A 27,765-nucleotide genomic window follows, 5' to 3' on the forward strand; every position below is an offset into this window, starting at 1 on the left:
CACGACTGGATTGTCCGTCCGGTGGGCGACGTGCCGCGATTCGAGTTACGTGGCCGTCGCACGCCGGCGGGCGCGAAATCCGCAACAATATATATATATATATATATATATATATATATATATATATATATATATATATATATATATATATATATATATATATATATATATATATATTCTTCACTCTCGATGGTAGTCATGGAATAACTGCGCATATATATAATATATAAAAACCCTGCGCAGTCTTAAGGCACTGTCACACCTTGACGTTTTAGCCAGCAATAGCAACGTATAAAATGTATGTAAAACGTTGGCGTACGCTGAAGTTTTGAGTTTTTTTTAAGTTTTGGTCGAATTAATTACGTGTTGGTCGTATGCATAACATATTAGCCACGGGAACAGAACGTTTCGTTGTCTTCTCAATAACTTATACCAACGAATGCTTCGCCTGTTGTCGGCGTTCACAACAAATGCCCAATGAGAGTTTAACTTTGGCATAGCGTGCTGCACGTATCGCCGACGAACTCGTGGCGAAGCCTGTTAAAAACCTGCCGCACGCCGATTTAAATCATAACTGCCTGAAACTTGGAAGTGTCAACATCGCAGTCACACCTTGACGATTTAGCCAGCATATGCCGACCTATGAAAAATGTGTCTAAAACACTGGCACACGTCGAATATGGTATGGGTAAGTTGTGTATACGTTAGGAGCATGCTGAAAAACAATGAAGTCCGCTGTCATATTCCGTGGTACATCTAGTACGTCGTGAAATTTCAGGCATGCTGAAAATTTTATGACGTACTCGACGTATGGCTCTCAAGTTCCGCATACGCTGGCATAAGTTCTTGGCACGCTCCGCGATCGTTGACACACGTCGGACAAACGCTACTTGTAAGTTACTCATAAGTCGACACACGTCGAGGTAATGTTTGGCATACCCGAAGCTTAATTTTTAACCTATGAGTAACGTGCTTTGAACTGATGAGGAGCGTGCTTTGAACCTATGTGTAACGTATCTCAAACGCACATTGGCGTATGTAGACGAATTTGATTGACGTCTTCCGGACGACCACAGAACTTACTGAACGTGTTTCTAACTTACATCTACCGTATAATGGCGATTTGGCAGCATTTAGGATAGAAACAAATGGGCTTCACAAGAGGAACCCGTCAGTGTTCCAGACTCCATGTTGAGTAGATGTCAATGTCAGTAGTATCAGAAGCAGTAGTATTCGGTGAGCGTGTTAGTAGTAGTAGTAGTAGTAGTAGTAGTAGTCGTAGTAGGAGGTCCATGTCAGTCGTAGTAGGTGAGCGTGATGGGGAGGGTGTGGGTGATGATGGATCCTCGTTGCGTCCACGAATAGGAGACTACTTTGCACCATTGTTCGATGTTTTTTTCGGCTAATTTTTTTTTTCTCATTCCCACGATGAACTATTTTTTTGTTTCAGTTTTTAAAGTATTCAAAACGACTTGGAGAAATGCATAATGTACTAGTAATGAACACAGAACGCTGAGATAAAGGCCCGGTCACACCTTGACGTTTTAGCCAACGTATGCCGATTTTTGAATTTTTTTTCTAAAACGCTGGCACACGTTGAATACGTTATGGGTAAGTTTTGATAACATTAAGAGCACGCTGGCATACGTCGTAGTACGTTGCCATAAGTCGTTGTACGTTGGCTTTAAACGTTGTACTTTTCGGTTGTCCTCAAATTTTTTCATGCTTGAAATTTCACGACGTATGCCGGCGTATGACTCACACGTTCCGCTACGCTGGCCATAAGTTGTATGCACGGTCTGCGATCGTTGACAGACGTCAACACATGCTACTTGTAAGTTAATCATAAGTTGAGACACGCCGAGGTAATGTTTAGCGTACCCGAAACTTATTTCTAACCTATGATTAACGTGTTGTTGGCACGTTACGCGATCGTTGCCACACGTCGACAGACGTTACTTTTAAGTTACTCATAGGCTGAAAGACGTCGGTATAATGGATCGTCCTTGCGTCAGCGTCCACGGCCACGGCCAGGACACTTATTTGCAGCATTCTTCAAACTTTTCTTCGGCATGACGAGGATGTTCACACTTCGATGTCGAGCTTGGCTATGATTCCAATTGTCTATCGGCAGCGTCTATTTAAAATAGTCGAGTTTGTGCGTTTTAACACGTTCAGAATAAACGCTTCTAATTCCCAAACCCCAGCGTCAAAAAAAAACAAACAAAAAAAAAAAACAAAGGCGAGTGACAGCAATTTAAATCGTTCATTGTAATCAATGAAACTAGCTGAGTGGTACCATTCCAAAGTCGTTGAGTGTAAAAAAAATCCAATTGTTGAGCGCAAGCGTCTACTTTCAATAGTGGAGATGCAGCCATTTAAATCGTTGAGTGGCAGCCTATGAACCTACCCGTGGACACGCGGACGCAAGGACGATCCATCATAACCCACACCCTCCCCCTCACACCCACCTACTACTGCCAACATGAACAAACTACTACTAATACTAATACTGATACTGATACTGATACTGATACTGTAACTGTGACTGCTGACATGGACATCGACTCAAAAAGTAACTCGAAAACAATGTTGGGTTCCCCTTTTATGAACACCATTTTTATATACCAATTCCCAAAACCGCTGGGAACACGTCTTTATATGGCAGTTGTAAGCGAGAAACAAATTCATTTTTTTTTTTTTGTCGACCGGAAGACGTCATTGGAATACGTCTACATACGTCGATGTGTGTTGGGACGACGTAAAGAATTGCTTCAAAGCACGTCAAACATAAGTTAGAAATAAGTTTCGCGTAAAAAAGACATTACCGCGACGTGTTTCGACTTATGAGTAGCTTATAAGTAGCCTTTGTGGACGTGTGTAAGCGTCCACATATCGTGTGTAAAACTTATCCCCATCGCATGCGGAACGTGTGTCATACGCCGAGTACGTCGTAAAATTTTGAACATGTTCAAAATTTCTTGACGTACTCTACTTACTACGACTTATGATAGCGTATTTAGCGTTCTACTCGCGCATACCAAACTTACCCATACCGTATTCGACGTGCCCCAACGTTTTAGACACACTTTTTGTTACGTCGGCATACGCTGGCAAGATCGCCAAGGTGTGACCGCGATTTTGACCCTTCCATTTCTACGGCAGTTATGATTCGAATCGTTGTGCGTCAGCCTTTTAATAGGCTACGTCACGACATCGTCGGCGATGCGTGCAACGCGCTATGCCTGAGTTAGACTATCGTTGGGCATCGGTTGTGTAGGCCGACAACAGGTTCAGCATTCGTTGGTATAAGTTATCTATAACACAACGAAACGTTCTGTGTAGTTACCAATGCGTTACACATAAGACCAAGTCGCTATGAATACGTCCGAATCTTTAAAAAAAAAACATCAAAAGTTCAACGTAAGCCAGCGTTTTACATAAATTTTAACACGTTGCCATCGCTGGCTAAAACGTCAAGGTGTGACCGGGCCTTAACTGATAGATAAGTTATACCAAGATCGATTAGCGTGTTTTAGGTGTCCACAACCTATGCCCAACGATAGTCTAACGTATGCAGAGCATGGCAGCGTATCGTCGACGATTACGTGAGGTTTTCTATTCATAGGCTGCAACTTCACTTTTAATAAATGCCTGTCACTCGCGTATTGTTTTTGGACGCTGGTGCTCGGCAATTGAAATCGTTTTCATTGAACGAGTTAAATCGCTTCCACAGCACTGCAGTCACGGCACCAACAGCAGCAGGCTCAGTGCCAGCCTCATGCCACGCTCAAGCGGATCCCTGTAGAAGGTGTACTGCTTGGTTATCCTTGGACCCACTCTGGCTCGCAGCTCGTCGAACATCGCTGGGGGCATTCGCAGGAAGTTGATGAAGGAAGCATGGTCCTCGTTCCGGAGTACCACCATGAGCTGGTCATATATGCCGTAATGGCCTCGCCTCCCAATCCATGGTCTGACCCAGTTCCTTCTCCTCCGTTCACCTCTTCTTCTCCCGGCTCTTTTGGCACGCAACTGGTGCAGTGTCAAATCGATGAGGTCATGTTGATGTTCGAGGACAGGTAGGTATTGTCATCTCAGCCCTGCCGTGTCCTCCATCTCTCGGAATAACATGGACATGTACTCACCATGAAGTCTAAAAAAAAGACGGGTTCCTCCTGCGAAGCCCCTTTTTATATACCAATTCCCCAAATCGCTGCCAATACGCCATTATACGGTATCTGTAAGTTAGAAACGCGTTCAGTAAGTTCAGTGGTCGTCCTGAAGACGTGAAATACGTCTACATACGTATTTGTGCGTAGGACATGCTTTGCAAATAATTCCCAAGCAAGTTACTCATCGGTTATAAATAAGTCACGGGTACCCTAAACATTACTTTGACGCGTTTTGACGTATGAGGAACTTTCAAGTAACTTGTTGCGAAGTGTGAACAACGTTCGTGTAGCGTGCTTATAAAACGTTACTCATAGGTTAGAAATAAGTTTCGGGTACGCTAAACATTACCTCGACGTGTTTCGACTTATGAGTAACTTACAAGTAACGTGCGTCAACGATTGCATAACGTGCCTCCAACTTATGGCCAGCGAAGCGGAACGTGTGAGTCATACGCCGGCATACGTCGTAAAATTTCAAGCATGCAAAAATTTGAGGCAACCCCAAAGTACAACGTTTAAAGCCAGCGTACTACGACGTATGGCAGTGTTTTTCAGCGTGCTCTTAACGGAAACAAAACGTACCCATAACGTATTCGACGTGTGCCAGCGTTTTAGACAAATTTTTCATAAATCGGCATACGCTGGCGAAATCGTCTCGGTGTCACAGCGGCTTTAAGAAGGAATTGGTGCAAGCCAACTCTTCTGTTTTTTAAGGTTGTTTTTTTTGTTCCAATACAGCTGCCAGACTCGTGACCAATGATGTCACTTTTATCAAACCATATTTCCCATGGATAGTTGATGAATTAGTTGAAGTTTTGCATTGATCGATTTAGCGGTTGAGGAGGAGATTTTCAAAGAATTTTGCTTCGATCCAATATGGCTGCCACATTGCATTTGTCAAATTCTGACGTCATAATGAAGGCACGGTCACATAATTACCATATCTTATTCCCCATGGGGAAGTACATTCTCATGAGCCATGTTTCATTTTTTCCATGGAGCGGTTTTGGAGATAGAGGGGCAAAGTTTTTCGTTTTTTTACAAGATGGCACTTGTACCACGTGACATATGACGTCATATTTATCATTAAAAATTATACAGGAGGAGTCACTCTCATGGTGAAAATTGTGTCCATTGGACCAACAATTGCAGAGAATTTTTTTTCATAATGACCAGATCAACCATTGCATTTGTCAAATTCTGACATCATAATGAAGGCACCAATGACATCATCATGAACATATCTTTTCCCCATGGGGGTACTTGATAATGAGCCATGTGTAATTTTTGTCCATGGAGTGGTTTCGGAGATATAGAGGTGCAAAATTTTTCTGTTTTTCCAAGATGACTCCTGAACCACTTGACGTATGATGTCATAATTATGAAAAAATATTCTGCAGGAGGAGTCGCACCTTCGTGGACATTTCATGTCAATCGGACCAACAATTGCAGAGAATTTTTTTTTCATACTTAGCAGATCAAGCGTTTCACTTGTCGAATTATGATGTCCTAATGAAGGGACAGATAACATCATCATTAACCTATCTTACACTTCTGGTGGAAAGTTTTAGAACACCCCCATTTTTCCAGTTTTTATTGAAATTTAAGCAGTTTAATGTTTCAGTGCACTCTGAAATTAAAGCAGAGAACAAACAAGTATCTCTCCCAAGTATCTCTCCCTGGTTACTCCTTCTTACGGTATGACAGACCTGAGCCTCGTCCTGGTGGAGGTGTTGCTCTCTTCATCAAAGACTCTATTCCTCACTCTCCCTGCACTGCTCTCACTCCCCCACACCCTCAGGAATACCTCTGGCTTCGGCTTCCCCTCCACTCCCACCTCATGTTTATATGTGTACTGTACCGTCCACCGAACAGTGATGACTCCATCTACACCTCACTCTCCGAAAACATGGACCATCTTCTATCTTCTCATCCAAACTCTCTCTTCCTCTTATGTGGCGACTTCAATTGTCATCACGCCAGTTGGCTAGGTGTGGGTACCTCTCTCACCTGCCATGGGACATCAGCAAAAGCTTTCTGTGACTCATTGGGACTGACTCAATCGGTCAACTTCCCGACGCGGATCTCAACCAATGGTACTCCATCTCTTCTGGATCTGATTTTGACAAATTTCCCTGACAATATCTGCTGCTCTTCCTTCGCTCCAATTGGTTCTTCTGACCACGTCCTTGTTAAAGTGGACATCTCTCTGGCTGTTATCAGAGAACCACCTCACCGCCGTCGAGTCTGGCATTTCACTCAAGCCGACTGGCAGGGTCTCCGAGCAGCCATCAAACTTACAGACTGGTCTCCTATCACTACTTTCTCAAACATCAACTCATCCTGGGAATTCTTTCAAAGAAACTTGCTCTCCCTCATGCGCAGATTTATCCCCTCTCGTGTTCAGTTGTCTTACCCTTCCTCCCGCCCTTGGTTTACTGAAGCTTGTGGCGAGGCAGTTGTCCTGAAACAACTTGCCTTTGCCTCATGGAAAGCAAACCCAACTGAGGGCAATCTCAGTTCTTTCCACAAAGCTCGGAACAAGTGTGTATCTACCCTCAGGAGAGCCAGAAAACAACATCTTTCTCATCTCAAGTCTGAACTCTCAAACCTCTCTCCCTCCTCAAAATCCTGGTGGCGTTTAATCAAATCTGTTTCTGGTGTATGTTCCCCCTCCATCCCCTCCCTTACCTCAAATGGCCGCACTGCTGATTCCACACGTGATAAAGCTGAATGTCTAAACTCGGTGTTTGCAGCTAAATCTTGTGTCCCAAACCCATCACTATCTCTACCCACTTTACCCAGTCGCACCCAACTGTCCCTGGACTCTGTATCCTTTTCTCCTGACAAGGTGGAGAGCTTGCTTTCAAACCTCGAGTCAGATTCTGCAACCGGTCCAGACGGCATCAGCCCACGTGTCCTCAAAGCCTGCTCTTCTGCTCTTGCTCACCCTCTCTCTGTTCTATTCACCCTCTCATTTTCCCAAGGTCATCTGCCATCTGCTTGGAAATCTGCTAACATCACTGCCCTGCATAAAAAAGGTGCAAAAACAGATCCCTGTAACTACAGACCAATCAGCCTTCTCCCAATCATCAGCAAGGTTATGGAATCCATCATCGCTTCAGACATGAAATCCTTCCTCTTCTCCAATGGCTTGATTTCCAATCATCAATTTGGTTTCAGACCAGGTCACTCTACCCTGGATATGCTGCTACTGCTCTCCCATCAATGGATGGAGGTCCTCAATGCCAGACAGGAAATCCGAGCCGTATCCCTGGACATATCACGTGCTTTTGACACAGTCTGGCACCCTGCCCTACTCACCAAACTCTCTTCCCATGGTATTCAAGGCCATCTCCACTCATGGCTCGCAGACTTCCTCTCCTGTCGCAGTCAACGTGTGGCCCTAAATGGAGTTCTTTCATCCCCTCTTCCTGTGCAGGCTGGAGTTCCTCAAGGTAGCGTTCTGGGCCCTGTTCTTTTTCTGGTTTTCATCAATGATCTCTCGGACTCTCTGGAAAATCCTCTATTTCTCTTTGCCGATGACTCCACCCTCTGCCGTACCATCTGTCATCCCTCAGAGCGGCAAGCAGCAGCTTCTTCGCTCACTGCAGATCTGGATAAAATCACAAACTGGTCCAACACGTGGAACATGTCTTTCAATCCACACAAATCTCACACTCTCACTATGTCTCTTCGAAAGGACCGTTTAGAAAACCCCGCCATCCACTTTCTCAACAATCCTCTGGAAGAAGTCTTTTCTTTCAAGCTTCTGGGTCTCACTATCTGCCATGACCTTTCCTGGGAAAGTCACATTTCCAACCTTGCCTCAAAAGCCAGTCGCCGACTGGGAATCCTCCGTCGTGCAAAGTCCTTCCTCGGCCCTCTTGAGCTCCTGACTACTTACAAAGCTTTTGTCCGTAGCCTGATGGAGTACTGCTCTCCCCTCTGGGCTGGTGCTCCTGCCTCCCACCTTTCTCGGCTTCACGCTGTCGAAACCAGGGCTTTTAAGATCATTGGCATCTCCCGCAATGAAGCTGAGTCTTTGGGCCTCTCACTCAATCACCGCAGGTTGGTCGGTGGTCTTTCTGTCTTCTACCGACTCCTCTCCAGCCTTGCCCCCTGCTCTCTCTGCGATTTGTCCCAACCACATTTCCACAAGGCGCTCAAGGTCCGCCAACAACCCCCTTCTGGTAAAACTACCAAAATCACGAATCACTGCTCATCTTCACTCTTTCATTCCTCTTTTTCCCGCCTTTGGAATAAACTTCCTCACTCTATTCTTTCCCATTCTTCCCTCCAGGCTTTCAAAACAGCTGTTCACCACCACCTCTTATCTTCCCCCATCCAAATCCTCGATCTTTTCTACCCCCGATAATCCACCCAAGCCCACTTCCTTCAATTCTCCTGCTTTCCTTCCTGAAAGTCCCTGTAATGTCCATCTTCTCTTCGCCACGTTCCCCGTCCCATCCCCATCCCTCTCCCTTCCACAGTTCACCTAATGTGTCTGTTCCCCACTGTTTTGTCCCTTCCACTCCCGCCCCTCTTGTCTCATGCCTCCTTGCTGTGAGTTGTGTGTTAGCTCTCATACGAGCCTCGACCAAGGTATACAAAAAAACAAAAAAAAAACAAACAAGCAGTCATAGACTGCTACGTATGAAATCGTCAACTTGACCTCTGGCCTTGTCGAAAAAAAGCTGTCTCTCGAGAAGGTAGCGACGCAAACCAGAAGTTTCTACGATGATTCTGCACCAAACCATCAAAAATCGTAACGTCGACCGAAGCAAAAATCTCCATTTCTCCATGCAATTATTTAATATTATTTTATCAAAGTCACAAAACCGTAATATTCGGCCATCCACCAACAATCGTTCCATAATCCGACGGCTTAGCGAGTCAGGCATGCGATGATAACCTTTATTGGGATAAAAATGACTTTTAAACACCGTCTTTATTGAAAACACCGTCAGCGTGCACACTGAAAACCTTTACATGACTCAACGACGCCTCTGCTCGAGCGCGCTGCACCACGTGACGAGCCGTGATGTGGCGAGTGAAATATTTTTTATACAATCTTAAAACGTCTCCAAAACATCTGATTTTTACCATAATTTCGACAACCCAGTGTTAAGCGTCCAAAGCGATCGCAAAAACTGAAGACAAAATTCAAAGCGAAGTTAAAACGAACGCGTAACGTTGACCGAAGCAAAAATACTCCATTTCTTCACATGAAATTACGGAATTATGTTTGACCTCACTGTGACCTTGACCTTTGACCGATTTTGACCAAAATCTAATCAGCGCGAGCCATCACGCTCCTCCTCCATGTTTGACAGTTGGTGTCACACACTGAGGAACCATCCTTTTGCCAACTCGACGGCGTACAAAAACCCTGCGTGATGAACCAAAGACTTCAAATTTTGATTCATCGTTCCATAAGACCTTCTTCCAGTTTTCAGTCGTCCACTGGCGGTGCTTTATGGCCAAGGCAAGCCTCATTTTCTTATTTTGCCATCTTAGCCATCTTTCAATTCTTGACTCTGACTCTACTGCTGGATCGGACAACATCAGGTCACGAGTTCTAAAAAACTGCTCTCCTGCTCTTGCACTTCCTCTCTCTCTGGCATTTTCACCCTGTCATTTGTGCGAGGTAATCTTCCATCTGCTTGGAAATCCACCAACACCACTGCATTAACTAAAAAAGGGTGAAAAAACAGATCCCCTCAACTACAGACCGATCAGCTTAATTCCAGTCATCAGCAAGGTGATGGAATCCATCATTGCAGTTGATATGGATTATCTTCTTTTCTCAAACAACCGAATCTCAGATCGCCAATTTCGCTTCAGATCATTTCACTCCACCTTCGACAGACTGCTTCTTCTCACCCAACTCGGATGGAGGCCCTCAATGTCAGACGTGAAATGAGGGCCGTCTCTCTGGATATAGCTCATGCTTTTGATACTCTGTTCACCTGCACTCATTCGATCCTCTTTTTTCCCACCTGTGGAATAAACTTCCACATCCTCTTCAATCTCATTCTTCCCTCCCGGTCACCAAGACAGCTGTTCACCACCATCGAGCTAGATCATCCCCAGTCCAAAACCATGATCATTTGTGCCTTCATTCACCCCAATTCCCACTCCAGCCCAGTCTCTCCCCCTTCCAAATTTCCAGTTTTCCATCCTGAGAGTTCCCTCCTGTATCCATATTGTCCAACCCATGCATCTTCTGCTGCCCCCCATTTCTCCCCACACCCATTGTTTGTCTGCCTCTCTCGATCTTGGCCTTTGTCTCTACTGTTATTGTTTCCCTCCTTTCTCCCTGCTGTTCATTTTGTCCTGTTGCGCCCGACAGGACAAAATGAACAGCTGTTGTTGTTTGTTGTTGTTGTTGTTGTTGTCCAACAATTGTTGTCCATATTGTCCAACAAAAATGTTGTTGTTTGTTCAGTGCATTCGTACTAACTCTTCCACGAGCATCGACTATGTACACCAAAAAGTAACCTTTGCTTGATTGCAAAAATAAATTGTTTTATTAAACTACACTGCAAAACCAAAATGTAGCAACAATGTGAATCATGGAGGATTTGACTCGATATCAATTGGGCTGTTGAACAATGCAGTATCGCACAGCTCTGATATTATCTCACCTTTTTATCTTGAAATTAAACGGGTGTGCAATTTGTTGGATTTCCTCCACATGTCCATCAGTCAGTTACGTACATCCCTGATAAAACAATCATATTTTACAAATCACTTATAATTGTTTTCTTTTGAAATTATGCCTCAATTCATTTCAAACATGCTGAATTACTAATTCAAAAACAATGTTGCTTCAATGAAAAGCCATTCCTATTAAATGCAACAAACAAGAGATGTTGTTGATACTTACCTCGAGCATGTCAAGCTGTGACCATTGACCGTTTTGTTTCACGTGAGTTGAAAGGGTGCTCAAGCCCCAACTTCGGAATTGGACTTTGTTGAGTTAGTTAGGGCACGAATTTGTAATATGACCAGCATGTCAGCATTATTCACCAACTCTTTGAAAAGACAATTCATCCATTGGGACCACACTCTGTGCAGAGCATTGGTGCTGCCTCAGCTGTCTCCTTGGCTCTTGGGCACAATCCTGGATGAGTCGCCACTCCGCCAGTCTACCAGCAAGCAAGCACTCATTTTACCGACCTCAGAAGGATGACAGGCAGATTTAACCCTACCTGGTATTGAATCAACAGCCAAGTGAGATTTGAACTCAGGATCCTTGGATCCCAAGCCCATGACCCAACCATTAAGCCAACACCAGACATATTTGAAAAGACACCACGGGATATTTAACATCAACCAGAAGTCAATTCTGGAAGATGGGCCCTTAACCCACAACTCATGGTCATTTGAGAGATGGAAAACATTTTGATACAATATTCTTGCTTGCAAAGCACCAATCTGACAGATTATAGTTGAGTCAAGAATTGAACTTAGAGTAGACAGGTAAAAGATAAGTGCACTTCCTCTGTGCCATCCTCTTGGTTTACAAACAAGAGGGAGCCGCAAACAATTGATCCCATATATGTCTGGTGTTGGCTTAATGGTTAGGGTGGTGAGCTTGGGATCTGAGCATCCTGAGTTCAAATCCCACTCAGCTGTTGAATTAATACCAGGTGGGGTTGACTCTGCCTGTCATCTTGAGGTCGGAAAAATGAGTTTTAGCTTGCTGGTATCCTGTGTTGGAGTGGCGACCCATCCAGCATTGTGCCCAATAGCCAAGGAGACTGCTTTGGCAGCACCGACACTCTGCACAGAGTATGGTACCAATGGATGCAAATTAAACCCATCTGAAAACAAATATATACTTTTGAAAGAAAGGAGAGTTTACAACAAACAAATTCTCATGTGAGCATTTCCCAAACAGTATTAATATAACAGAGCAGAAGTTTAAAATCCCTTTCCCCACTTCACTCCATCCCCCTTTCCTCCTCATCTGCTCAATCTCCCTTATCTTTTTCTTCCTGTCCATTCCAATGCCGTCGTCTTCCTTCTGTTTTTTTTCTATTACATTCTCAACTCGGCACCCCTCTCTCAATTGTACTATTGATCTTGCCGTATTTTAAAAAGTGCCAGATTTACACCTTGTCCAAAAATAAGAATGACACATTACATGCCTGATATCGTCATGGACAAAATGACGAAGAATAAAACTGATGGATAAAATGTTTTCGAATGAAGAATGAGGATCTTATGAAAGTGAGAAAAGAAGGTAAAAGGAGCATATTTTGTGTTTGAGAGAAATTGTGCATAAACTTGTTTCCCGCTCAGACTTAAAGGATATGAAACTTCAGGTAGAAACAGATATTTACGAAAAACTTTACAAATCACAAAGAGGATGTATTTGTGAAAAATGTAAGTTTGACCATCTTGTACAAATAGTAAAAAAATTAAGCAAATGGTGAATAACAATGTTTCACTAATCTGTTCCCGTCTCACAGACATCGATGAATGCAAACTTGGAACCTCAAACTGCAGAGGGAAGAACGAAATTTGCACAAACACCATCGGCCTGTACCAATGTGACTGTGAAAATGGGTATTATCGCATCAACAGCAGCTGTGTGGGTGAGGAATAAATTCCTGTTCAATCCTGCTTTCCCGCATCTGTTTTTTACAGAATCGAATTTAAATATAAAACTCAGGGATTGCTTAATTACCTTTGATTCATAGAAGAAAAACAGCATCAACTTGATTGAAAAGATTGTAAAATCTAAAGAAAAACAATCAATTGGATATTTTGTCTGAAAAATGTGAAATTTTTGGTTTTACAAACTTTGCAGGAACATACTATCGAAAATGAACGCACTTTCCTTCTCCCTTCCTCTCTCCCTTTCTTCCCTTTCAAACTTCCCTTCCCTTTCTTCCCTTCCCTTTCTTCCCTTTCTCTCTTCTCTTTCTACTTCCCTTTCTCTCTCCCTTTCGTCCACACTTTCTCATTGCCTTCCCTTTATATTCATCGTTTTTACTCGTCATCATTATTATTTCGCTCCTCACCTCTTCCTCTTCGTACCTGTGTCATTCATCCCTTCATAACCTATCCTCACCCACTTTGAACTATTTCTATTGGGAAGGCAGATGCCAAATCAAAACAGGCAAGGGCAACGGACCTCACTCCAAAACCAGTCCACAGACAAAATTAAACACGACTGCATAACCTCCTGCTTTGTGCACCATAACTGCCCGGCTGAGCATGGCAAGGTACAGCCAATGGCAAGTCCACCTTCCCTGCCCTCTACCTCTCCTATAAACACCCACTTCCATGGCATGCAGTTAAACAGTCAACAGTTAGGTGAGGTATGGGAGCTTGTGCTGGAGCAACCCTTCACTGCGTCCACTTTCCGTCGGTACTCCAAGGGCCTCCATCTGGCCATCGTCAAGGCAGATGCTTGGCCCATCCCCAACTCCTTGAAAGGCCATTCAACCTGCTGAAACCTCGAGGCAAGCGGTCATCACGTTGGCCTTCACCACTCACGAGGCTCCTTTGCTGACAGAATCTGGTAAGCAGGATAAGTGTCAGGAAATCAAGTCACATGTCCGTACAGCCGCAGCTGATGCTCACGGTCTATGCAGGTTACAAATCTCATTTGAGTCTCTCTCAGATTTTTAAAAGAGACCAGGTACAAATGAGTTAAGTCTTCATCTCAGATCCTTTGTCAGAGTCCAAGTGTCACATCCTGAGAACAAGACTGGAAGCACCAAGGACCTGTAGATTTGGACTTTTGTCCTCCTGCACAGGTACCGATAGCACCACACTCCATGATCCAGTGAATCCTTGACTCCCCAGACCTGACCCAGATATCTATTGACCTCTGGCTCACAACCTGCGGATACAAGAATAACACTGCCAAAGTAAGTGAATCGCTCCGTGTCCTCAACATCCTCACCACAAACAGGTGCAGACAAGATGACAGCATCCAAGATGTCACTGAAGGCCTGGATCTTTGTTTTCACCCAGGAACCCCCATCGTCTTAAATTTGGAATTTACATTCCAGATAAGGTATTGTTATCTTCGTGTGCCGTCCATCCGTGCGTCTCCTTTTTAGATTTCTCAGGCCAAACCGCTTGGCCGATCCGGCTGAAATTGTGCAGCAACGTTCCTCTCCTGACCAGTAACAGGAATTGCAAAGCTTGTTCTGTTCACATGACTTAAAGAAAATCAAAATGTCCGATTTAGTAAATTTCTTCAAAACTATTCTTCTCCAGATCCATCAGTCAGAATCTGACCAAATTTGCATCACAACATTAATACACGGTCCTAATGTTAAATTGCGGAGGCCATGCTGATCACGTGACCGGAAGTGTGTCAAAATGGTGGTCACGCAAATTCCTTTCAAAATCTTCTTCTCTCAACCCACCTTTCAGAATGTTAACAAATTTGATTTTCAACATTATGGGAGAATATGGATGACATATTTTTGAAGTCACGTGGATCAATTTACTAGAAGTGTGTCAAAATGGCCGACTTAGTCAACTTTTTGGAAAATCACGTTAATTCCTTTCAAAATCTTGTTCTCCAGACCCACCAGTGAATGCTACAAAATTTGGGTGACAGCATTAGGTCAGGGCCCAGATAAGCTACAGGTCCAGTGGTCCGATTTTCCGAATACCTTCAAAGTTTTTGATCATCTTGCATTATTTTTCTTTCCTTCATGTTCTTACCATTTGAAGAGCACAATATTTTGCCACATTTGATACATGTATGGTGTTGTGTAAATAAATGTTACATCCTTTTTTGGAACTCCATCAATTTGGCTTCAAAACGCCTTGCAAAACGAAGCATCACTTGCTCATTCCAGCATGTTCGGTCTGCTTTAAGTTTGCTCCATTTCCACTCCAGATTATTTGATAATTCAGGGTGAACGATCTATATGAAAGTAGATCTGCATGTTGGACCTTGGATCTTGGATCTTGGAGAGACAACACCTCACTCTTTTTTGTTGCTTTGCTGGAGAAAGATCACACCAGGACACGCGAATACCATCTCCCGACCATCTTACCTCATCGCCATTTCTCCTTATTGTCATTGTTCCGCAACGACTCGGACTTTTCCGTGTGCCACACCATCTCGTATGACATTAATGACTATGGATTCTTTAAGTAACAATGTTTTACAATTTATTGTCACCTCGTTCTCAACAATAAATCCCTGGATAAACATCGCTCGCTGCACCTTCAGTATCATAAACAATTGTACTTTTATTCATGAGAAATCGATCACGAAATCAGATTTTGTTGCCATCTTCTGAGAGCAGAATTTCCTTGATAGTTGTCGTTTTTATGACAGTACAATGGAGTCCAATAATTTTTAGTGCAATCTCTCGTAGTCCTTTCAAAGTTCTCGGTTCCTCATTCTCAAAGATAGCGATTTGAACATGCTATTTGAACATGTTTCACTTCCTATCTTTTCTCCTGGACTGCAGAACCCTGACGAAAAGATGGACATTCATTTTTATAGAGGCCGCCCCTATGGGCAGCACCCAAGAGGCAGCTCGGTCAAGGAGGACAAAGAGGAATGGTTAGATGGATGCATATGAGTCGAGACTGGAGAGGTGGGTCAAGAGTCCACAAGGAGGAGGATGGAGACCTCACTTGGTGCAGAAGCCTCATGTGGGATCTACCCAAACTGCGATCACCCTGTGTTTATGGAGGGTCTGCAGGAAAAAGGACAAAGTGGACCACGTGGCCAAGTCGAAGGCCGACCCATCGATGGCCCTTCTTGTTAGTGGCTCTTGTCGCCCTCCTGGTCTGAAGAGTTGACACCATTGAGTCTGGAGTGGTGCTGAGGTGTCATCAACCAAACGGCTATCTCCTTGGGTTAACCTGAGGTGGTCCTTTCAGGTGGGTACCTGCAATGTCCTACTCCTAAGAGAGGGTGATCATCTGTCTCTGTTATCAACTGAGCTCAGATGTTTGGATATCGGTATTGCAGCACTCTGAGGTTCGGAGAAAGGATTGCAGTGAGATCATGGCGGGTAGTTACAAATATTATTGGTCTGGTCATTCTGATGGTTACCATGCCCAAGGAGTTGCTGTAGCTGTGTCCAATAATATGACTCCAATGATAATTGAGGTTACACTGGTCAAACAGCGTATTATGAGATGAAGGATTCATCACTCCTTGGGTGTCATTTCCCTGGTCTCTGGATATGCTTCGACTGAGGCGAATGATCTTGCCGTAAAGGACGCGTTCCATGCTGTGCTCGAGTCTGTTGTTGATCAGTGCCCCAGCTGAGATACTCTTCTTATCTTGGGGGATTTCAATGGATCGAATGGCACTGACAGGGATGGCTATGAGACATGTTTGTCCCCATGGGTCTGGAACTATGTACCAGAAGAGCACTAAGTTCCTTGACTTTGAAAGAAGGCGTAGACTTTGGGTGGCTGGTTCATGGTTTCAGTGCCCATATCCTCATTGCTGGACTTGGCATTCCAACGCTGGTGGTGTGGCAAAGGAAATTAACCATGTAATCGTTGATGGTTGTTGGAGGATGATCCAGAACTGCAGGGTCCACCGGAGTGCTCAGTTCCTCAATGCTGACCACAGGCTTGTTGCAACTCTGAAGTTGCAATTTAAATCTGGGAGAATAGTACCATCCCAGCCTCGGCTTGATGTTGGCAAGCTCAAGGATGAGATGGTAGCTGAGGAGTTTGCAAGCAGGCTGTGTGGAGATTTGGGGGGTCTGGGTGCTTTGGGAGATCCTGAAGAGTTGTGGAGTGCCTTCAAGACCACCATCCTTGATGTTGCGGGTGGATGTCTTGGAACTCACCATCGGGTGAAGAAGAAGTCCATCTTTCTTCTTTGTTTGTTTGTGTGATTGTTTGTCTGTTTGTCTGCACAGAATGTACTGACAGAGGCCACAGTCACGACCTCGTGGTTATGCTGAAAACCGCTCTTATACGGGCACATTCGTCGCAGGTGCGGACCACCACACCCCCAGCACCCCTGGAAATCCACCTCGCTCCCGTTGCATCGATGCGGCTTCCGCCGCCAGAACCTCGCCCTCGGAACTCGAAGAAAGCATCGAAGGGAGCACCGGCACACCTGGAGGTACGAACTGGAGATCCAGCCCTAGGTGCGTCAGCCAGTCCCGACCCAAAAGGGCAGGCCCCTCCCCTCGCACCACGAACACCGAGAGCAGGGCGCTTCGACCTCAGTAGCGAACCGAGACGTCGGCCATCGCAAGCGGTGCAATCGCTTCACCGGTGTACGTGCACAGCGACAAGGTCGTCTCGACTAGGCGAACACCGCGAAGACCACGAGCCGCCCGCTCGCCCATGACCGACACTGCAGCCCCGGTGTCCACGCAAAACACGGTCGGCTCGCCATTCACTTCGACCTCCACCGTGAACGGTGTCGTCACCTCCGGACCAATGGAAAACAGACTCAACATTGGTTGCATCTCCTGCTCCGGCCCGCCGGCATCGCCATGCCCCGGCTGCAGGCCGCTCTCCAGGTCACTGGGGTCCTCCCGCACCTCGCCATCCAAGACCCCAACAGAGGCCCCCGCCATCCGACACACACGCTTCAAATGTCCCACCTTGTGACAATGCAAACACACGGTGTTCTTATACGGGCACATTCGTCGCAGGTGCGGACCACCACACCCCCAACACCCCTGGAAATCCACCTCGCTCCCGGTGCGACCGTGCTGCGGTGCGCGCCCCCAGCCCGCACCGCCAGACGCGCGTGCGACCCGCGGCACCTGGGTCATCGTGCGGACCCCAGGATGCGCGACCTGTGGCACTTGGGTCATCGCGTGAACTCCGGGATGTGCGACCTGCGGCACCTGGGTCATCGCGTGGACCTCGGGATCAGCCGACATGCCCCAGCTGGAGCCACTCACTATGTCCTGGCCAGCGATCGTGCGGACATCCGTGAGTGTCTGCTCAATAGACGAAGCAGTCCCGACCGCCGAGTCGAATGTGACATCGGTCATCCGCAGGATGGCTGCTACCATCTTCATGTCTCGCAGACCAGAAAAAAAACGATCTCTGAGTCGTGCCGGACGCTCCTCTGCCGTGAACTTGCAAGGCACGGCCGAATGCTTCACCTGTGCTACGAAATCTGCAACGTGCTCCTCGGCACCCTTCGCGAGGTGATCGAACTGGTACCGCGCGAGCTGCAATGACTTTTCTGGCGCCAAGTGGGTCTTCATTTTCGCCACGATGTCCTGAAACGATAGCCCGTCATCACTGGGCTTATCTGGAGCCACCAAATCACTCAGCAGCCGGTAGTGCTCCGTTGATAGCGAGGCGAGCAAGATCGACTTGCGTTTGTCTTCATCATCTACATCATTCGCGCGGAAGTAGCAACCCAATTGTTCAGAAAACAACTCGAAGTCATCTCCCCCGAAAACGGGCACGCGTCCGTGCGCCGTGCCCCGACCTTCTGCCATGCTCGTGCTGGCGAGACCCTTGGCTCCGTAGCCTGGAACCGCACGGGTTATTCGCTGCCGATCCGAACGCCACCACCCTGCACACGCCGATCCGAAGATCCTCGTCAGCCAACTGTAGTGTCGTGGTAGAGATGCTTAGCAGGCAGACACGAGGGGGGAACAGTCGAGCCGGGCTGTGTTGCACAAGCGGGAGCGCGGGCGTACTTTGCCCACCACTCTCCTTTATTACGCACTCAGTACACACACGAGCCGTGGCGACTACGGCATCCACTACAACGCCTCAGGCGGCGCGCACTCCTTATATCCCTGGCAGACATGATGATCACGCCGACCACTCCCCCACCACCATGCCCTGCCCCGCAGGCCCGCAGGCTATACCACAGCCAGGATCAGGACTTGTTATCATTTTTCAACCGAGTTCCTCCATAAAGTGTGTATAATTAGAATGTGAGTACGTCTCCAAAGTATGTATGGTACAATTGGAATGTGAGTATGTCCACAGAATAAGTATTATAAAACCACACTGAACAAGTCTGGATGAAGGTATGCAATCTTTGATTGCTTGTTCTCGTTATTTAGTTATTCCATGTTATACTTACTACCCTCATTGCAGTTCAAGTTCCCTATTGTTTCTCAGCAAACTGTTTTTCCAGTCTCAAAATAATTTGTTTAACAAGCATTAAAAATTCTACTTGTCGAATTTTACATTTCACAAGGAAATGCTGTATCTTTCATGTTTAAATAACTAAATTCACTGAATTAAAATGTGCTGCCATAATTTTGAAAAAATTGCTTTCATGTTCCACAGATGTGGATGAATGCAAAGGGAACAATGATTGTCATTCCAATGCAACCTGTTCCAATATGGATGGTGGCCATAACTGCACCTGCAAGGGAGGATTTGCTGGCAATGGATCGGTTTGCACAGATGTTGATGAATGTGAAAGTAGCATCAACGATTGTGATCCGAACACCACGTTGTGTGTAAATGGAATTGGAAATTACCTGTGTGAATGTCGCACTGGATATGGAAACCTTTCTGCAGGAAAATGTGAAGGTAAGGTTTTCGGGAAATATTTTGGGGGGTGGGGGGAGGGGTGGGGGGAATGGAATATAATCAAACTCCCATTGTTTATCAAGTTTGCTGCAGCAAAGTTATTCAGAAGAGATGCTTTCTGTCTGCAATTATCGGTAACTTTAAAGATCCCATGGGAGCTCACAACACTGCTGCTCCAAATTCTTCATAATCGTTCCCGTTATTTGGGTGCCATCTTGACTTTTATTTGTTTTTATGCGACCAGTAGTCGGGACAGCCCACGTGGCATTGCGAGGGTTAAACTACTTCCTTTTGGATGGTGGATGAAAGTCGTGCTCATTACAGACGGCACACTCACAAATCACAATCACAGAGCCAAATGACATGAATAGTGAAACATATGTTGGTGAATTAACATGCATTATGGTCAGACACATGGGCAATTAACATGCACATGGGCAAGAAGACACATGGGTGACAGGATCACATAACTTCTGGTTCTGGGATTTTTTCACATGTTGCTCAAATCTGGAGCTGCCATTTCCACCTCACCAAAGCTGAGTTTTCCAAACTGGATTAGTCGTGTCGCATTATTCGTCTAACTGTTATTGTTTGATCCCGTTCAATATTTAATATTAATGCGATCATTGTTTTGGCCCTTTTGTTTCATATTGTCAAAGCCTGAATGGCCTTCCCTCAGATAGAAAGTGTATCTTGCTTTTATCCTGGGTATTTTCCCAGGTTGCATGCTTCCATTTCCACAACACTACCCCATTTCCTGTCCTCGTTTGTTAATATCAAAATAAACCAACAAACAACAACAATCAGTCATATACTGGTACTTACGAAATTGTCAACTTGACTTCTGACCTTGTCTGCTAACAGCTGTCTCGAGAGAAGGTAGCGACGCAAACCAGAAGTTTCCACGGTGACTCTGTACCAAACCATCAAAAATCGAATGTTTGACCTTACTGTGACCTTGACCTTTTACCGATTTTGACCAAAATCTAATCAGCACTGGCCATCAACCTCCTGAATTACGTGGTGTAATTTGACATTGGTAGGTTTTTCCGTTCTCGAGTTATCGTGCCTACAAACAAACACACAAACACACACACACACACAAACAAACAAACACACAAACAGAGGGCGGAAGTCATCTCAAAAGTCATCCCCCAACTCGAAAGGACGCCGGGGCGAGCGTGATGACGTCAGCGCGCACACGCAAAACCTTTACGTGACTCAACGACGCATCTGCTCGAGCGCGCTGCACCACGTGACGAGCCCTGACGCGGCAGGTTAAATATTTTTTATACAATCTTGAAACGTCTCCAAAACATCCGATTTTTACCAGAATTTCGACAACCCAGTCTTAAGCGTCCTCAGCGATCGCAAAAACCGAAGACAAAATTAAAACCGAAGTTAAAACGAACTCGTAACGTCGACCGAAGCAAAAATACTCCATTCTCCACAGGAATTTACAGAATTATTTCATATTATTTTATAACACTGAAAATTTTTAAACAGCCATAACTCGACGAATTGACACACAAATTCCGCTGAACTTAGTCGATCTTCCAAATTCACGCTCCGTCAACAATACCTGTGGTAACTTTTCTCGAGTTATCATGTTTTTGATGTTTGACCTCACTGTGACCTTGACCTATGAACGATTTTGACCAAAATCTAATCAGCGCCAGCCATCACCCTTCGGAATCACGTGGTGTAATTTCACATTGGTAGATTCTTCCGTTCTCGAGTTATCCTGCCTACAAACACACAAACACACAAACAAGCAGTCATAGACTGGTACTTACGAAATCGTCAACTTGACCTCTGACCTTGTCTAATAAAAGCTGTCTCCAGAGAAGGTAGTGACGCAAACCAGAAGTTTCTTCGATGATTCTGTACCAAACCATCAAAAATCCAATGTTTGACCTCACTGTGACCTTGACCTTTGACCGATTTTGACCAAAATCTGAGAAGCACAAGCCTTCACCCCTGGTGTAATTTGACATTGGTAGCTTCTTCCGTTCTCGAGTTATCGTGCCTAGAAACAAACAAACACACACACAAACAAACACACACACACACAAACAAACACACAAACAGATGACGGAAGTCATCAATATACTTACGAAATCTTTAGATTTGGTAACAAACAGAGTCCGGAAGTGATCAATATACTTACGAAATCTTTAGACATGTATATATATATATATATATATAGATATATATATATATATATATATATATATATATATATATATATATATAAATATATATATATATATATATATATATATATATATATATATATATATATATATATATATATATATATATATATATATATATATATATATTCTTCACTCTCGATGGTAGTCATGGAATACTTACCCTGCGCAGTCTTAAGGCACTGTCACACCTTGACGTTTTAGCCAGCAATGGCAACGTATAAAATGTATGTAAAACGTTGTCGTACGCTGAAGTTTTGAGTTTTTTTTTAAGTTTTGGTCGAATTAATTACGTGTTGGTCGTATGCATAACATATTAGCCACGGGAACAGAACGTTTCGTTGTCTTCTCAATAACTTATACCAACGAATGCTTCGCCTGTTGTCGGCGTTCACAACAAATGCCCAATGATAGTTTAACTTTGGCATAGCTTGCTGCACGTATCGCCGACGAACTCGTGGCGAAGCCTGTTAAATACCTGCCGCACGCCGATTTAAATCATAACTGCCTGAAACTTGGAAGTGTCAACATCGCAGTCACACCTTGACGATTTAGCCAGCGTATGCCGACCTATGAAAAATGTGTCTAAAACGCTGGCACACGTCGAATATGGTATGGGTAAGTTGTGTATACGTTAGGAGCATGCTGAAAAACAATGAAGTCCGCTGTCATATTCCGTGGTACGTCTAGTACGTCGTGAAATTTCAGGCATGCTGAAAATTTTATGACGTACTCGACGTATGGCTCTCAAGTTCCGCATACGCTGGCATAAGTTCTTGGCACGCTCCGCGATCGTTGACACACGTCGGACACACGCTACTTGTAAGTTACTCATAAGTCGACACACGTCGAGGTAATGTTTGGCATACCCGAAACTTAATTTTTAACCTATGAGTAACGTGCTTTGAACTGATGAGGAGCGTGCTTTGAACCTATGTGTAACGTATCTCAAACGCACATTGTCGTATGTAGACGAATTTGATTGACGTCTTCCGGACGACCACAGAACTTACTGAACGTGTTTCTAACTTACATCTACCGTATAATGGCGATTTGGCAGCATTTAGGATAGAAACAAATGGGCTTCACAAGAGGAACCGGTCAGTGTTCCAGACTCCATGTTGAGTAGATGTCAATGTAAGTAGTATCAGAAGCAGTAGTATTCGGTGAGCGTGTTAGTAGTAGTAGTAGTAGTAGTAGTAGTAGTAGTAGTCGTAGTAGGAGGTCCATGTCAGTCGTAGTAGGTGAGCGTGATGGGGAGGGTGTGGGTGATGATGGATCCTCGTTGCGTCCACGAATAGGAGACTACTTTGCACCATTGTTCGATGTTTTTTTCGGCTAATTTTTTTTTTCTCATTCCCACGATGAACTATTTTTTTGTTTCAGTTTTTAAAGTATTCAAAACGACTTGGAGAAATGCATAATGTACTAGTAATGAACACAGAACGCTGAGATAAAGGCCCGGTCACACCTTGACGTTTTAGCCAACGTATGCCGATTTTGGAATTTTTTTTCTAAAACGCTGGCACACGTTGAATACGTTATGGGTAAGTTTTGATAACATTAAGAGCACGCTGGCATACGTCGTAGTACGTTGCCATAAGTCGTTGTACGTTGGCTTTAAACGTTGTACTTTTCGGTTGTCCTCAAATTTTTTCATGCTTGAAATTTCACGACGTATGCCGGCGTATGACTCACACGTTCTGCTACGCTGGCCACAAGTTGTAGGCACGGTCTGCGATCGTTGACAGACGTCAACACATGCTACTTGTAAGTTAATCATAAGTTGAGACACGCCGAGGTAATGTTTAGCGTACCCGAAACTTATTTCTAACCTATGATTAACGTGTTGTTGGCACGTTACGCGATCGTTGCCACACGTCGACAGACGTTACTTTTAAGTTACTCATAGGCTGAAAGACGTCGGTATAATGGATTGTCCTTGCGTCAGCGTCCACGGCCACGGCCAGGACACTTATTTGCAGCATTCTTCAAACTTTTCTTCGGCATGACGAGGATGTTCACACTTCGATGTCTAGCTTGGCTATGATTCCAATTGTCTATCGGCAGCGTCTATTTAAAATAGTCGAGTTTGTGCGTTTTAACACGTTCAGAATAAACGCTTCTAATTCCCAAACCCCAGCGTCAAAAAAAAAAACAAAAACAAAAAAAACAAAGGCGAGTGACAGCAATTTAAATCGTTCATTGTAATCAATGAAACTAGCTGAGTGGTACCATTCCAAAGTCGTTGAGTGTAAAAAAAATCCAATTGTTGAGCGCAAGCGTCTACTTTCAATAGTGGAGATGCAGCCATTTAAATCGTTGAGTGGCAGCCTATGAACCTACCCGTGGACACGCGGACGCAAGGACGATCCATCATAACCCACACCCTCCCCCTCACACTCACCTACTACTGCCAACATGAACAAACTACTACTAATACTCATACTAATACTGATACTGATACTGATACTGTAACTGTGACTGCTGACATGGACATCGACTCAAAAAGGACTCGAAAACACTGATGGGTTCCCCTTTTATGAACACCATTTTTATATACCAATTCCCAAAACCGCTGGGAACACGTCTTTATATGGCAGTTGTAAGCGAGAAACACATTCATTTTTTTTTTTTTTTGTCGACCGGAAGACGTCATTGGAATACGTCTACATACGTCGATGTGTGTTGGGACTACGTAAATAATTGCTTCAAAGCACGTCAAACATAAGTTAGAAATAAGTTTCGCGTAAAAAAGACATTACCGCGACGTGTTTCGACTTATGAATAGCTTATAAGTAGCCTTTGTGGACGTGTGTAAGTGTCCACATATCGTGTGTAAAACTTATCCCCATCGCATGCGGAACGTGTGTCATACGCCGAGTACGTCGTAAAATTTTGAACATGTTCAAAATTTCTTGACGTACTCTACCTACTATGACTTATGATAGCGTATTTAGCGTTCTACTCGCGCATACCAAACTTACCCATACCGTATTCGACGTGCCCCAACGTTTTAGACAAACTTTTTGTTACGTCGGCATACGCTGGCAAGATCGCCAAGGTGTGACCACGATTTTGACCCTTCCATTTCTATGGCAGTTATGATTCGAATCGTTGTGCGTCAGCCTTTTAATAGGCTACGTCACGACATCGTCGGCGATGCGTGCAACGCGCTATGCCTGAGTTAGACTATCGTTGGGCATCGGTTGTGTAGGCCGACAACAGGTTCAGCATTCGTTGGTATAAGTTATCTATAACACAACGAAACGTTCTGTGTAGTTACCAATGCGTTACACATAAGACCAAGTCGCTATGAATACGTCCGAATCTTTAAAAAAAAACATCAAAAGTTCAACGTAAGCCAGCGTTTTACATAAATTTTAACACGTTGCCATCGCTGGCTAAAACGTCAAGGTGTGACCGGGCCTTAACTGATAGATAAGTTATACCAAGATCGATTAGCGTGTTTTAGGTGTCCACAACCTATGCCCAACGATAGTCTAACGTATGCAGAGCATGGCAGCGTATCGTCGACGATTACGTGAGGTTTTCTATTCATAGGCTGCAACTTCACTTTTAATAAATGCCTGTCACTCGCCTATTGTTTTTGGACGCTGGTGCTCGGCAATTGAAATCGTTTTCATTGAACGAGTTAAATCGCTTCCACAGCACTGCAGTCACGGCACCAACAGCAGCAGGCTCAGTGCCAGCCTCATGCCAGGCTCAAGCGGATCCCTGTAGAAGGTGTACTGCTTGGTTATCCTTGGACCCACTCTGGCTCGCAGCTCGTCGAACATCGCTGGGGGCATTCGCAGGAAGTTGATGAAGGAAGCATGGTCCTCGTTCCGGAGTACCACCATGAGCTGGTCATATATGCCGTAATGGCCTCGCCTCCCGATCCATGGTCTGACCCAGTTCCTTCTCCTCCGTTCACCTCTTCTTCTCCCGGCTCTATTGGCATGCAACTGGTGCAGTGTCAAATCGATGAGGTCATGTTGATGTTCGAGGACAGGTAGGTATTGTCATCTCAGCCTTGCCGTGTCCTCCATCTCTCGGAATGACATGGACATGTACTCACCATGAAGTCTAAAAAAAAGACGGGTTCCTCCTGCGAAGCCCCTTTTTATATACCAATTCCCCAAATCGCTGCCAATACGCCATTATACGGTATCTGTAAGTTAGAAACGCGTTCAGTAAGTTCAGTGGTCGTCCTGAAGACGTGAAATACGTCTACATACGTATTTGTGCGTAGGACATGCTTTGCAAATAATTCCCAAGCAAGTTACTCATCGGTTATAAAGAAGTCACGGGTACCCTAAACATTACTTTGACGCGTTTTGACGTATGAGGAACTTTCAAGTAACTTGTTGCGAAGTGTGAACAACGTTCGTGTAGCGTGCTTATAAAACGTTACTCATAGGTTAGAAATAAGTTTTGGGTACGCTAAACATTACCTCGACGTGTTTCGACTTATGAGTAACTTACAAGTAACGTGCGTCAACGATTGCATAACGTGCCTCCAACTTATGGCCAGCGAAGCGGAACGTGTGAGTCATACGCCGGCATACGTCGTAAAATTTCAAGCATGCAAAAATTTGAGGCAACCCCAAAGTACAACGTTTAAAGCCAGCGTACTACGACGTATGGCAGTGTTTTTCAGTGTGCTCTTAATGGAAACAAAACGTACCCATAACGTATTCGACGTGTGCCAGCGTTTTAGACAAATTTTTCATAAATCGGCATACGCTGGCGAAATTGTCTCGGTGTCACAGCGGCTTTAAGAAGGAATTGGTGCAAGCCAACTCTTCTGTTTTTTAAGGTTGTTTTTTTTGTTCCAATACAGCTGCCAGACTCGTGACCAATGATGTCACTTTTATCAAACCATATTTCCCATGGATAGTTGATGAATTAGTTGAAGTTTTGCATTGATCGATTTAGCGGTTGAGGAGGAGATTTTCAAAGAATTTTGCTTCGATCCAATATGGCTGCCACATTGCATTTGTCAAATTCTGACGTCATAATGAAGGCACGGTCACATAATTACCATATCTTATTCCCCATGGGGAAGTACATTCTCATGAGCCATGTTTCATTTTTTCCATGGAGCGGTTTTGGAGATAGAGGGGCAAGGTTTTTCGTTTTTTTACAAGATGGCACTTGTACCACGTGACATATGACGTCATATTTATCATTAAAAATTATACAGGAGGAGTCACTCTCATGGTGAAAATTGTGTCCATTGGACCAACAATTGCAGAGAATTTTTTTTCATAATGACCAGATCAACCATTGCATTTGTCAAATTCTGACATCATAATGAAGGCACCAATGACATCATCATAAACATATCTTTTTCCCCATGGGGGTACTTGATAATGAGCCATGTGTAATTTTTTTCCATGGAGTGGTTTCGGAGATATAGAGGTGCAATTTTTTTTCTGTTTTTCCAAGATGACTCCTGAACTACTTGACGTATGATGTCGTAATTATGAAAAAATATTCTGCAGGAGGAGTCGCACCTTCGTGGACATTTCATGTCAATCGGACCAACAATTGCAGAGAATTTTTTTTTCATACTTAGCAGATCAAGCGTTTCACTTGTCGAATTATGATGTCCTAATGAAGGCACAGATAACATCATCATTAACCTATCTTACACTTCTGGTGGAAAGTTTTAGAACACCCCCATTTTTCCAGTTCTTATTGAAATTTAAGCTGTTTAATGTTTCAGTGTACTCTGAAATTAAAGCAGAGAACAAACAAACAAGCAGTCATAAACTGGTACGTATGAAATCGTCAACTTGACCTCTGGCCTTGTCGAAAAAAAGCTGTCTCTCGAGAAGGTAGCGACGCAAACCAGAAGTTTCTACGATGAT

General features: G+C 44.4%; 1 protein-coding gene across 50 annotated transcripts in view; it reads left to right on the top strand.

Annotated features, from left to right (window-relative positions):
* The window catches only part of LOC147019121 (uncharacterized), a 145,252-nt gene that overhangs the window by 77,519 nt on the left and 39,968 nt on the right, over positions 1-27,765 (top strand). For 48 of the 50 annotated variants that reach the window (XM_085899975.1, XM_085899955.1, XM_085899956.1 and 45 more), the window contains 2 exons: positions 12,656-12,781; positions 19,422-19,670. The exons of 1 other annotated variant lie outside the window; for it this stretch is intronic. In XM_085899975.1, the coding sequence (XP_085756101.1) occupies positions 12,656-12,781; positions 19,422-19,670 (375 nt within the window). The remainder of the gene's footprint in view (positions 1-12,655; positions 12,782-19,421; positions 19,671-27,765) is intronic. One more of the 50 variants, XM_085899989.1, reaches the window with a different exon arrangement.

Source organism: Eptatretus burgeri, chromosome 10 (genome assembly GCF_056783735.1).
Source record: "Eptatretus burgeri isolate ZD-2024b chromosome 10, Ebu_testis_v1, whole genome shotgun sequence".
Classification (NCBI taxonomy): domain Eukaryota; kingdom Metazoa; phylum Chordata; class Myxini; order Myxiniformes; family Myxinidae; genus Eptatretus; species Eptatretus burgeri.